We start from the raw sequence: 14221 nt of genomic DNA, 5'->3' as shown, positions 1-14221 counted from the left end.
GAAACTCAATAAAGAACAGAACGAAACGTGGCGGGCGAGCATGTAAAACTTTACAACACTGTACAAATAGTTACTTATTTATTTGAGCTAAAACATGGGAACAGCTGCAACAGGAGGGGGGTTTTATTTAAAGGCTTTAAATTCCTTGAAGGAATGCATATCGCCCGCCGTCTTTTATTGTGAAAGGACAGAGTTGTTGCCATTTCAGTCCAACCTTGAGGCGCCACACTCAGAGTGCGTGTTGTGAATGACCCTCAGCTACCACACCAAACTTCACCCCAACATCTTTACCTTGCAGCTACTTTTATGTGTGCTTATGTTGATTATGTTGTGGCCTTCTTGACTTGAATTAACTCCCAAAAGTTAATCAGTTGTAGATGATCACCCAATGATTAGTTCCTGAAGGTTTCATTAAAATTCATCCAGAGGCTCATGAGATATTGTGCTAACAGACAGTAGTTATTGAAAAAATTAGAAACAATGTGTGTTGGGGATCAATCTCAGCTGCTACCACACCAAATTTGAGCTCATTATCTGTATGATTGACTGAGTTATTTTGTGTTTTTTAAGTCATGGCAACCATTTTGAATTGACTCCAAAATTTAATCAGCTGCAGATTTACATCCTACAATCCCTTCCAGTAAGTTTTAATGAAATTTGTTAACTGGTTTGTGAGATTTTTTGCTAACAGACACAAACCTTTCTGCAGCAGGGGATAATGAAGCTGACGCTCGTCTTTGAGACGGCACAATGTTTTTATTCTTTGTCCTCCAAATCAGGAGAATATCTTACTTTTCTTTTCCAATTTCAAACATCAACACTCGAATCTTTAACCTGTGAAACAATCCCAGCAGCAAATAATAACAGCTACTACTAAATATGTTCCAAATCTATTTATTTTTATTATAATTTTATTAAATACACAGAAAAATACAAAACAACCCCCAATGTTATATAATAAAGTAACCGTTCCTCTCTATGATAAGGAGAGTTTGCTGATATGATTTAGTTTAAATCATTAAAAAGAATAACTTCTGTATTTCGTGGACAAATTATCTACTTGGCTGTTTTTGGATTATTTAAAAGACTTGTTTAAATTATAGGTGGAATTTAAAAAATAATTATTATTATAGTACAGGAGCAGTTAATTGCAAACACCAGAGGCTCAAGACAAAAATGTCTTAAACTGCTCCCTGAAGTCAGAAGTTTTTAAATTTCCCTCCGAGGATTAATGAAGTTTTTCTGATTCTGAGCTGTTGAGCTGCCTGACTCTTTCAGGATTTTGTTTTGGAAGTTTCCGTGCTTAAACTCACCTGATTTTAATTGATTGTTCATGCTGAAGAGGTAATTAAATCATTTAAAGCAGGTGTGTTGGAGCTGAGCCATCTGACACATGCAGGGTACAAACTGCTCGTTCCAACATTTGACCACTAGATGGCACTATGAGTCTTGCACAAAGTTTCCGGTGGAAGTTGATGGTAAATGTTTTATTTATTTATCTTTAAACTGCAGCAGAGATCAGTGTCTTCTTATTAAAACTCTTCAGTCCTTTAGTTGTGAGGGAAGTCATTAAAGAAGCAAATTGGATCTGAACAATATAACAAAATTGATTTTCTGTCAGCCGCTGATCTGAAATGACCTTTTCTAGAAACAATAATGTAACGAGATGAGCTCAATTTTATCCACGATTTTAAATTTCAACTGCAAAATATTTTCCTGCAGAACTAAAGTTGTCACTTAATTGAGTTATACTTTAATATTCCCCAAACAGTAAATGTGTTGTTGCAGAATAATGGAAAATATGACGAAATAATAGGGATTGTGGAGAGATAAGATAAGATATTTTTATACAGATTGTTTCAGAGATCTATTATGGTCTATTCAAGAAGATGTTGTGCAGAGAAAACCTGAGCACACTTCACAACACCTTTCCATCTTCAGTGTGTGCTTACAAATCATCTGCAGAACAGTTTAATTTGAAAAGTCATCCAGCTTGATTTATGTTCTGGAATCAGCTCTGAAATATCGTGCTCTGAAACTCGGATCAGGAGCAGAAAACCAGCTTCTGTGTTCGGCCTCTACACCCCTGCAGATGTTTCACACAGAAGTCCCACTTTAGACTCATCGTTCACAAAGTAACAGACATCTAAAGAGTTCTTTTCATGCATGACGCCGTGCATTTATTCCCGCCCAGATGTGCAGCAGCTCCACTTTCAGCTCATCTACAAAACAAACGTGTCTCCGTCCACCGGAGCAGAGCAGAGTAGCATCAGCCCTGCGATGACTGGCAGTGATTAAAGCTCATTTCATGCTGCTGCATATCGTGATGCTGAATACATCGAGCCATTTGTCAAAATTAATTGGGCAGCTCTTAAGCATATCACATCTGTCAATCATGCACAACCTTTATGCCAGCGCTGGTCAGCAATACTAATGCTCCGAAGCCTGTGTTGCCTAATGGATGTGTTTTATTACAAGTTTCTAATACACACTTTAAAACAGCATGACACAAAGTTAAACATAAATCTGATAATACATCACAGGCGGAACCAGTCCATCCATCCATTTTCTTTACCTGCTTTTCCTTTCTAGGTCACAGATGGCGCCTGTCTCCAGCCATCACTGTGCGAGAGGCGGGGGACACCCTGGACAGGTCACAAGTCCATCACAGGGACACAAAGACAACAACCATTCACGCTCTCACAAATTAGAATTAGAAACCACTGCAGCACCGTTCCACCCCTGTTTGAACATTTCTTTTGCTTTTTTACTTCCTCAACATGGAATCTTTCTGAGAAGTGTGGAGGTCCTTCAGTGGACTGAAGACACGTCCTGGGTGAACACCGGTTCTCACCCAGCTCCCGACGATCCTGAAGAGGATTAAATGGGTTCAGAATTTCAATAATTTAGTGTTTTTCTTTTTTTTTAGTGACAAAAAAAACTGAATAAAAAAAAAGAAATGAATGTTATGTTGACCAGGTGGTGGTGTTTTTGTACCTTCACCTACAGACCTAATTAACAATTAATCTTGCATGTTTTTGGATTTTGGTCTGTGACCAAATGAGTGGCAGACACAGAAGAAGATGAAGAAGAACAGAACAAAGAGGACAATAAAGAAGAAGAGGAATGAGAATACGACAATGAAGATAAGAGCCAAGAAGATGACAGAGAAGAAAATACAACAAAGAAGCAGAATAAAGGTGTAAAGGTTTATAAACTGCTATTCTCATTTATCACCGTGACATTTTAACAACTTGAGTTTGAAGACGGCTGCAGTCTACTTCGGTATTTACTCCTGTCGGACTTCATTTCAATTAAAAAAAATGTGATGCAGTGAATAAAAAGCTGAGTTAAATACATGATAAAGGACATTTAAATACTTGAACGTTCAGCAGATTCTTCTGCGTCTTAGTGCTTTTACTGAGTCCACTTTCAGAGGCTGTATATTTTAATTGACGTGACTAATTTTAAGTGTGTGCAGTTCTATTTATACTGAAGGACTCTGGGTTGAGTTCATAGATTTTCCTGCAAGAGGCAGTGTGTGTGTTTGATGGTAGATTACAGCTGAGGTTTATTTCAGTGATTTGTTTGTCCTGATGAATGAGTTTTCTGCCTGTCATTAAAGCAGCCATGCAGGGAGAAACACAGCCTGTCTGGAAGCGTCTCCTCTGTGGGTGAGCTGCGTTCGGCTTCTCCCCGAGCTCGTTTTACGTCTCCTTCTGTCTCACTGATTCCGTCTCATTTGCAGACATTACCTCTACATTTAACTCAAAGTGTCTAATCGGTGTTCTTATGCAAAGCAACTTGCTCAAGTGGAACGGTAATGAATCTCCAAGCAACAAGCGACCGAAGAGGCTGAGAGAGCAAAATGTATTATTTTTGTATCAGCACAAAGAAGCAAAGAGATTTTTGGGGGTAACTGTGTGTGTATGCAGCACACACATGGCTGTTATAAAACTCTGCTTCTTTAAAGAACTGCTGCTAATGGTTTAACACTTACATGCTGTCTTTAAATGGACATTTTTCCTCGTTATATGGAGTTAATATGTGAACGGGGGGTGGGAGTTAGAAAGCAGGACCACGCCTCGAACACACCTGTTATTATCTAACAAGTCATCTTACAGTCAGCCTTCCAGGACAGTTTGTCTCATGAAGGGAGAATTTTTCAATATTACAGTAATAAAGTTAATATTATCAGCAGTTGGACACGTGACCTGTCCAGGGTGTCCCTTTCCACGTCTCCTTTCCGAGACCCAGAAAGGAGACGTGGGGGGAAGAAAATAAATGAATGGATGTTTTCTAAAAAAACTTATTTAAACATAAACTTATTTCCATTGAGGTGCGAGCCCACATCAGCTACTTAAATGATTTCTGCTGGGGTTTTACTTAATTTGATTCAACTTTTTTTCCATTTTTAAAGTCAATTAGTTTGACTAGTTTCACTAAATAAATTTACTCTGTAAATCACAATAATTTGTAAATATTCCTATTGCTTTGTAAGAGATGCAATGTTGCTGTTTTATGTAAATATTCTATATTATTACTTTTTTTCTTGAGGTCCATGCAGCAAAATCCATTTATGGATATAAATTCTATCAGACAACTTATCTTAACTTTTATTTAAAACTAAAACCATCAGGAACGTGGAACGGATGGAGAGGAACCCCGTGCGCAGACTCATAAAAGAAACTAAACCAATTTATTAAACTAAAGAAACAAACGAAAACAAAAGCTGACATGGCAGCAAAACAAAAGGATAAACGGAACATAAAGCACGGAGCAGCAGAACCAGGAATGACGGCGAGACAACAAACAATGAACCAGCAGATAGTGAGAGAAGTGACCGGGTATTTGAATACAGAGGGTGACGAGGTAAGTAGAAACAGGTGAGTGGGGATAATTACGGACAGGTGGAGATGGGCGTGGCAAGGAGGGCAAAAGAGTAATGGAGGAGGAGTGAATACTGAGCAGGAACACAAACAGGAAAAAACCAGACTGAAAACAAAACCGAAAAACACAAAAATCCAAATCCTCACAAAAACTTTGCTCTGTGTGACCTCGAGATATTAAAATATTAAATAAAAAAAAAGTGTCCTGTTTTAAAAGATTTCTGCAGTGATACCTGTTATTTGGTTAGACAGACAGATAATGTGTGTGTGGTTTGTGCAGTAGTGGTTATTTAAAAGCATAAACTGTGACAAATCAGACTTTCTCTTAATTTTAAATGGTAGGTTTATAGTTTTTTTGCACTTCTGACTTCAGATGTTACATTTAAGCTAAAAGCAGCTCAGCTCTGTGTGACCAGAAACCTTGAAGTAAATCTGCACAGAATCAGTAATGTCATTTTTATGCTTCTTTTTTTTTAAATGTCATAAGGCCCCAAATGAGCTCTAGTCCAGAGGCCCACACTCTCCCACATCCTGCCCTGTAAACAGGGAATTATGTACAATTTATTGTTTGAAGACAATATATATTGCATGTTACCAGTCCAACTAAGAACATGTTAAACTCTTTATTTGTCTCATGGTCAAAAATAAACAGCAGAATTCATCCTCTTGGAAATGTGAATGTCAAAATTTTATTATCTTTAGTTAGTTTTTACAAAGAGGCAGAACAACTGACTGTAGGGTAAAAAAAAACAAACAATAATTATACACCCACTTGTGTTTCTGCAGTATATTAGACAACTTTCATCAGGTAAACTTGGTTCTCTTGGATGAAACCCACGTCATTCCTGTGCAGAAATCTGCCACTCAGCTGCACAAACAAAGTTACTTCCCCAGTTTTACGCTTCCCTGCGTGTCCAGTGACAAGACTGATTCTGCAGAAGGCATGTGCTGACTGCTGAGGTGGGATCAAAGCATAAAGATCAAATTTAAAAGATGCATTTTGAGGATTTTATAACTTCTGTTATTAGAATCCCATCTGTGCTTCGAAGTTTAAGAGAAAAATGGTGATGATTTCTTTTTTCTCATCCTGTCTTTATATCAGCAGCCTCGTTTACACATTAGTTGGAGTGCCACTTTTTCATTTTTACTGCTAATATCAAAATGTGTTCATTATAAGGATGTCTGCATTGCAAAGCCCCTCTAATTATTTTTTTCCGTTTTATTTCTCTTCATCTCTCTGAATTACAATCCATCTGTCATACTAAAGAAGATTAGAGTTTGGAGAGCATCATAACTGTCTGTGTGTGCAGAGAACGAGGTGACAGACAGCCACTGCGTTATGGCGTGTGTGCTGCTGTGAGTGTTTCAGAGCATTAAAAGATCAGGGATGAGAAGTTCCCTGCAGGCAGCACGGAGGAGAAAACCTCGATACGGAGACGCAAAGTGAATTCGATTTAAAAGATTTTCAGTGAGCCGCACACCTGATCACCGCTCAAAAGTAATAAAGGCCCTTAAATGCGTTTTGATGCTTTCTGTGTTGCCTTTCAGTTTCAAAAAGGAAACTGGAATATCCATTGCTACTCTAATTTTAGGTCACTTGTGGAAACTAGACTGTCTGAAAGGGAATGTAAGAAGTTATTCCTACGGCCTCTTGGTAAAGATGTTTCTGACAACAAGCTTCTTTCAAACGTGTCAGTTCTGCAGCGTTTTAATTTAACTTTCACGCTCATTAGCCTGAAGATAATGAGACATGAACTCATTAGCTTCAAGCTAAATCTTAATGTCTTTCAGCTTGGAAATGACCTGATTATGTAGATGACTGACCATTAGATGAAATATACTAAACTTAGATTTTGGTGACTTATAAAAAATAACTGCAAGTATTTATATATTTTAGATGCACATATGTACATAAAACCTACAGAAACAAAACAAAATACAACTGTTAGATGCAAGAATCTACCATGTCTGTTTGAAAACACAACCAGGATCAACCTTTAACACTGCCCCCCCGTCATGTTAAATCTACGGCCAGCATGGCGAGAAGCCCCTGACTGCCAACGTTTGACTCCGCCCCAAAATGCAGGGCTGCAGTCAGGGTTACTTCAGCACGGTGGTACAGTGGTTAGCGCCTCGCAGGAAGAAGGTTGTAGATTCAAACCTTTGTTTGTGGTCTTTCTAAGTAGAGTGAACATGTTCTCCCTGTTCGTGTTGGTTTTCTCGGTGCACTCTGTCTTATAGATGTTTGTGTTTATTAATCATATTGATTTAATTTTGTTTCTGACATTAGTCTGTTTCAGTCAGCCAGGTGATGACCCCTGTCTGATTAAAACGGAGACCCAGTGGGAGGAAGTGTCACCTGAAATCAGTGACAACTCATTAGAGCAATCTAAGTTTATTCAGTCATTAACAGCTGACAACTTACAACAGAGACATAAAAATACCAAAGATCACCTGCTGGTTCACTCAGAGTTTATCATATTCAGCTGATTCACTCACTTAATTTATCACATTTGGATCTTGGAAATGAAACAATTTGTTGACGTCACTCATGGGGGATTTGGTTGAATTGGATACAAACCACACCCACCTGGCGAGCTGCTCTGTGCAGATTATTCTTAGGTCCTTACACACCTGCTCCTCATCTGCTCATCAGCCCAGCTGCTCTCACTCTGCAGCCACACCTCCCAGTTTATATATAGACCTCCTGCAGTTCTTTGGTTTGCTGCTCCTGATATGGTTCAGACTAGTTGCTTGTTTGTTCTTGGTTCCTGTTCTTTGCCAGTACTTCTGTTGCTGCTTTTTTGTTCTAAAACAATTTTCATCTTTGGCTCCTACTCTGTCTGCATTAAGACAACATCACAGTCCATGAACATGCATGGGAAGCCAGCTGATGGTTCTGAATCATCCTCAGTTATGAAGAGTTGGCTGTGAGAATGTTTTACATGAGGAAAACCTGTGCTACCAAACAGGAACTAAACGTCTCCCTCCATAAATCATTCTAATAAAAATATAATTGTTCTAGTACCTTTAAATAACACCAATAAGTATATGGGTTTTTAAATTTTTTTGCTCATTTACTGATTCCTTTTCTTTAATCTTTAGTCTTGACATGTTGTCATCCTCAGGGGGTGCTGTAACACTCTGCACCCCCAGTTCCCAAGGCTTTGTGTGAATCTGAATGAATCTCTCGCTTGTCCCTGATGGACTGGCGACCTGTTCACCGGGGTTTTCAATGCCTGTTGGCTGTTGACGGCTGGAAATAAACACCAGCTTCATATGACCCATGACCTCCCTGTGCAGAAAACGATGGATAGAAGTGAAATTTGCACTTTAGTTTACTTAAGGTTACAAATCTTGGTACATTCTTGGTAATAAAGCCATTTAATGATCTAAATCATTGTCTGTTTCCATATATTCAGTCTAGACTGCAGCAAATTTCTAAGCTAATGCCAGACTGCTTTAAAGTCAATCTAATGCAAAGATTACCCAGTTTATTTTCTGTTTTAATTTATAAATATTTTAAACTGTTTGATCCCTCTAATCGGCATATTGAGGCACGATTAATCATGGCTTTATATTGTACACGTGCACGCTCTGACCTCAAGGTTAAGATGGCCAGAGTTATTTAACCTCAATGGAAACAGCCCTTCTGGAACCAAAAACCCAGAGTTTTTCCACTCGAGGGGATTAAACTCAGAGTTCGTTTAACCTCCGTTGTTTACCAGAAGTGCTCAAAAAGCTTTATATCTTAGTCCAATTATCGATAAGTTTAAAAACTGATCTGAGAATGTTTAAAACAAAGTTTTAGACTGATAAGCAAGATGAGCCTAATCCTTTCACAAATCTCTTAAATTATGATATACCACTAAATTATCATTTGAGACAATGACTATCAACAATATTGACTATAGCTTTAAAAGATGACAAAAAAAAAAGGTTACATGGTGAGAAAAGACATCTTCATTTAATGTAGATTTATACTGAGGTATCCAGGAAAGAGAAATTAAAAAATAAAAGGATAAAATATCTGTTATATTAGTGAAATCTTAAAAAAAAGCAATAAAACCTACACGAAATACAGTGACATGCTGTCAACCTGGAAATCCTCTCTCTGGAGCTTTCCTTCCTATAGACTGAATATTGACACCTTCAATAATCAAAAATCTTAATATAACAAAGTTACAGTAAACTGTTGCAAAGACAGGAATCCAACTTTACAATTTTGAATGTTCACAGTTGCTAAAACGCGTTTATCACCACCTTTAAAGTCCAACACTGTTGCCCGTTTCGTATCAATATATTCACAATTTACAGTAAAGCAACAGAAACACAAAACACCGAATGTTTCGCCTCTGCCTTTCACTTGTTGTGGAGCCACTTCTGCCAGAGAAGAGTCTGAGTGGCTCTTGAGTGCACTGAAACCTCCTGAGGGCCGTCGGGACGCTTCTGTCTGCCCCCCCATCACTAAAACGCCCGCAGCACATTAAGTCATCAGGCCTCCTGTTAGATAAAATACTCCTTCGGGTTTTCACTGGAGAGATTCTGAGAGCCAGTCTGGTTGTTGAAGGGAAAGTCCGGACTGTCCTCCTGTTTGACTCGTTTCCCCTCCTGGTTCTGATAAGTGTCTTTCCTCCGGTAGAGGTACCGGGCGGTGACAGCCAGGCCTGTCACCATCACAAAGATGACGACCGCTATAACACCTGCAACACAAAAGGGATTTGTCACATGAGGCGTGGAAGCAAACTGCATTCTCCCTGTAGTACGGCGTTTTAATACTGCCAGCTCGTGAAGGTGGAGCTGAAATCTTTATTTCTCTATGCCTGCACCTTAGGCAAAATATCTCATAAAACAGAGGATAAAATTTAATGAAACTCTCAGGAAGTACTTTTGGATGTACATCTGATAAAACTTTAGGGTCCACAGTCCAAAAATGGCCATAACTCAGTCAGTTTTACAGATATTGAGCTAAAATTTGGTGTGGTAGTTGCTGAGAGTCATCCTCAACACATACTCAGAGCGCTACACATTGCACATCTTTGCTTAAAACCTTTAACCATTAACTGTTTCAGTTTGTTAGCAAATTATCTCATAAACCACCGAACAGATTTGAATGAAACTTTCAGAACGTAATCACTGGATGCACATCTACAACTAACTGACTGAAGTCAATCAAAGATGGCTGCCACAGCTAATCGACCTTTACTAAAACAAAAGAGGCCGTAGCTTCCTCAGAATTACAGCTAATGACTTGAAGTGGTTGTAGTTTAGTCATTTCTAACACATTCTGGCATGAAAAGTGGTTGTTATGCAGTCTTTTATGAAATGCACGGCCTTTAATTCTTATAGTTCTGATGGTTCTGTAAATCCAACTTTATTTTTTTAATATTAACATTTTTATTAAGAAAGCATATGATATATTACAATGACATAATTATAACATTATATTACAATACAATGCTTTTGCTTTCTTATTTTTACCTTTTTTGTTTAACCCAAAACAATAAAAACACACACGAACTAGGGTGAGGGTGGCGGGGTAGCCGAAATACACTTTTATCATTAATATCACTTTTCGAGTTACTGCACCAATCTATATGATGGCAAGGTTTATAGAAAATCAGTTCTAACAGGCTTAACATATTCCGTCCATTTTGACCATATTTTATAAAAAATATCCCTTTGCACTTTGACAGAGAATGACAGTTTTTCTAGTATATAGATTTCTTTCACAACGTCAATCCAGTCTCCAATTCCTGGTGGTTCAGGTTTGAGCCATCTCCTCGTAAGAGCCTTTTTACTCGCAGCCAGTAAGATGTACAAAAGTTTTTTATCATTAGAGTTCAAATTGTCCACTGGTATGTTACACAAAAATATGTTTTCAAAAGTTAAAGGAAAAACAGATGAGAAAACTTTCTGTAAATGTTCATGGATCAAAGACCAGTATTGTTGAATGACTTGACAGTCCCAAAAAATATGTAGATGGTTGGCACCCTCTCTGCCACATCTCCAACATGTATCCCCAGTTCCCTGATATCTTTTCTGGGCAGGAGTTATGAAAAATCTTATTATGTTTTTCCAACAAAATTCACGCCAAACCTTCAATCCTGTTGTCATCCACTGTATCTTACATATGTGGTCCCATCTTTCCTCTGGAATTATCAGGTTACCTTCTTTTTCCCACTTCACTTTAATATAAACAGTGCTGTCGTTCTTACACCCCAGGATGGAGTTGTACATTCTGGAAATAATTTTATTAACTGCTCTAGATTTGTAAATCCAACTTTAAATGAAAGAAGCATTTCTTGAATGAATGCATATCACCCTTTAATGCCCAAGTCTTCTTTAAATAAGAATCTGTTTGTGCTCAGAATATGTGTTGAGGATCAGTCTCAGCTACTAATTCACTAAAATCCAGCCGAATATTTGTAAAACTGACTGAGTTATAACCATTTGTTTGTTCAGTTTTCATCAGATATTTTACTAACACACACATACACGTACACTGACACAGCTGATGTCCACTTCAAGGCAGAGAGTGACAAAGCCCTTTCATAAAAACTAAAGTAATGTTTATAAATTTGGATTTCAGATGGAATTTGAAATTAATTTAATACCATATTACATTTTTTTTCCAATTATTGCAAAAAGTCTTCTCATCAGCATATTTCTGTATCAGTTTAATTAGATATGCTGCTCTTTGTGCTCTAAAAGGGTTAATGGACTGCTTTTAAATGACTTTTTTTTGTCTGAGTTTTACCTTTTTTATCTACACAATTATAGACTGAACCTTTTTAATCTGCACTTTAAATCAATCTGCGCTGGCAGAACTTCAAAGTTTAAATTAGTTTTAAATGGACTCCTACCTCACCCATCACTTTACTCTCATTTTGAAGCACGTCTGACTCTTCCTTTAATTTTAATTTTTGTTATTTTCTTTAAATAAATACAATAAAACCTTTATATCTGACCACTGAAAGGTAAAGTGCTTGACTCTTAAAAAGCACCCAGGATGAAACGGGTTTCAGGACAGAAACAGTTTAGTACCTCCAATCAGAGCCGAGTCGGTCCTGATGGCATTGACTAAAGGCTGACCAGAACCCACAGAATCAGACTGGTCTAAAGCAGAGAGGGGAAAAAAGGCAAGAAATATATATAAGAGACAAAAAGATAAAAGAAATATCAAAATGAAAAGGCAAAAGGAGATAGTCGGAGCACAATAAAGACTGAGACAGTGATAAAAAGTGAAAGAAATGATTAATATTTAGAAAATCATTCGGATCAGAACAAATTCTACAAATTTTACATCACAACAAACTTTACAGAGGAGGAAAATCTAAAAGATCTCCTGAGTGTTTTTTAAAGAATTCATCAGTGAAGAAAAGAAACACTCCTGCAAAATGTCCAAATGTTTCTGTAATTAGGCTCTCATCAAATAGCGTCTTTAATAAGAAGCTGCCTTCAGTGTTTAACCAATCAAAATGTCACAAATTATGTAAAACACAACAAACAATTCTTATAATTAACACTAACTGTTTAGATTTTTACTCCTCAGAGTTTGGCCCCTAAAGGTCTGAATGATGAACTGTTAATGAATAATTTTGACGTTCTGCACAGTTATGTTTGGTCCATTTAGTGTCTTAAGTTTTCTTCTGAAACTATTTGTAATTTCACTTCAAGATATTTTTGCTTTTTGTGAATATTTTCTGTTGTTTCCTTTTACAAAGAGAGTTCAGATGATCACTTATCTGTCTTTACAAATATCCATAATAGGGTTTTATTCTTGCATTTTTAAATATATGCATTTTTACTGTTCTGCTGCTATTATATGACTGGTTTGTGTCAGGATTTGGGTTTTTGTTCCTTTTGTATTGGGTTTATTGTTTTCTGTGTTTCTATAGTTCTGTTTTATTTCTTGTACAGTTTTTTCTCCTTGAGTCCTTTGTGTTCTTGCCATCATTCACTTCTTCTTCTGTAATGTTTTATGGCGGTTGGCAAACAACGGAAGGTGTGCATTACCGCCACCTACTGATATGGAGTGTGGTTCGTGATGGTCTATATATATATATATATATATATAAACCTATATACCTCTACATATAAATATACTTATACACATCAACCCACGCACTCGATTATACATACTTACACTCAACTATGTATTCTACCCATCTATATCATACACACATTCACAAACACACATACTATAATCAAATTCTATGAAATAATTTCGTTTTCTTTAAAAACCTAATAATTATCTGAATATGTTTACTCCTCAAATTCTTCCTCAAAATATCTGTTAAATGAATCTTTTCCTTAATTTTTTCAAACTCTCTCCTCATATATCTTCTTTCTTTTCTATATTTATGACATTCTAATATAACATGCTCTACGGTTTCGTATTTTCCACAATCACATTTGCCAGTATTATGCTTTTGTATTTTATAAAGTGTAAAATTAAGTCCTGTATGTCCAAATCTCAACCTTGCTATCACTCTTTCCTCCTTTCTATTTCTTTTTCCACCTCTTTTTTCCCCTACTGTCTTCTGAATTTTATAAAACCACCTTCCTGTTCTTCCTCCATCCCACCTTTTTTGCCATTCTTCCATCAGTTTTTGTTTAACTATACTCTTTCCCTCAGATTTACTTGTTTTAACTGTAAAACTAATAGTATTTTGAATTTCCCTCTTTGCCATTTTATCTGCCCTCTCATTTCCTTCTACTCCAATATGAGCTGGAACCCACACAAACGTAACTACCAAACCCATATTTTGTAATCTGAATAATATATGAAATATTTCTAATAGAATGTCCATCCTACTATCCTGCCAGAGTGATTATTCTTTAAACGTAATAGTGCAGAGCTCGAATCCGAACATATTATTGTTTTTAATGGCTTTATGTCTTCTACCCATTGTAACGCTAATAATATTGCCAACATTTCTCCTGTGTATACTGATAACCCGTCTGTAATTTGTTTTCCTATTTTTATATTGAATTCTGGTACTACAAAGGCTATTCCTAGTTTCCCATTTATTTTTTATGCATCTGTATAAATTTGAATATATTGATAATAATTGTTTAAATATAGCTGTACTGAATAATTATCTATTGTGTAAGATTTATCTTGCCTCTTTTTCATCATTGACATATCTACTATTGCTTCTGGTAAAATCCAAGGTGGTATAATTGATATTGGAATTGTTTGACTAATTTCTAAACTATTCATTTTAAATTATTTTATTTTATTTTCAATTATTCATCCAAAACTCCTCATTTCTTTCTTTTCTTTTTCCCAACATGGATTCAAAATTTCCCAAGTTGGATGATCT

At 36.8% G+C, this 14221-nt stretch overlaps 1 protein-coding gene across 2 annotated transcripts in view; it reads right to left on the bottom strand.

Moving 5' to 3' along the window:
• Positions 1 to 5579: 5579 nt before the first annotated feature.
• Positions 5580 to 14221, bottom strand: part of LOC108232888 (contactin-associated protein-like 4) — a 95611-nt gene continuing 86969 nt past the window's right edge. The window contains exons 23-24 of one of the 2 annotated variants that reach the window (XM_017410977.3): positions 11937 to 12008; positions 5581 to 9592 (exon numbers count right to left, since the gene is read on the bottom strand). In XM_017410977.3, coding sequence (XP_017266466.1) covers positions 9396 to 9592; positions 11937 to 12008 — 269 coding nt within the window. In that variant the 3' untranslated portion in view covers positions 5581 to 9395. Of the gene's footprint in view, positions 9593 to 11936; positions 12009 to 14221 lie in introns of both variants that reach the window. The other variant, XM_017410978.3, reaches the window with a different exon arrangement.

This window comes from Kryptolebias marmoratus, linkage group LG20, assembly GCF_001649575.2.
Source record: "Kryptolebias marmoratus isolate JLee-2015 linkage group LG20, ASM164957v2, whole genome shotgun sequence".
Lineage (NCBI taxonomy): Eukaryota > Metazoa > Chordata > Actinopteri > Cyprinodontiformes > Rivulidae > Kryptolebias > Kryptolebias marmoratus.
Note: the sequence above shows the minus strand (reverse complement) of the source record. Positions and strands in the feature narration are given on the sequence as shown.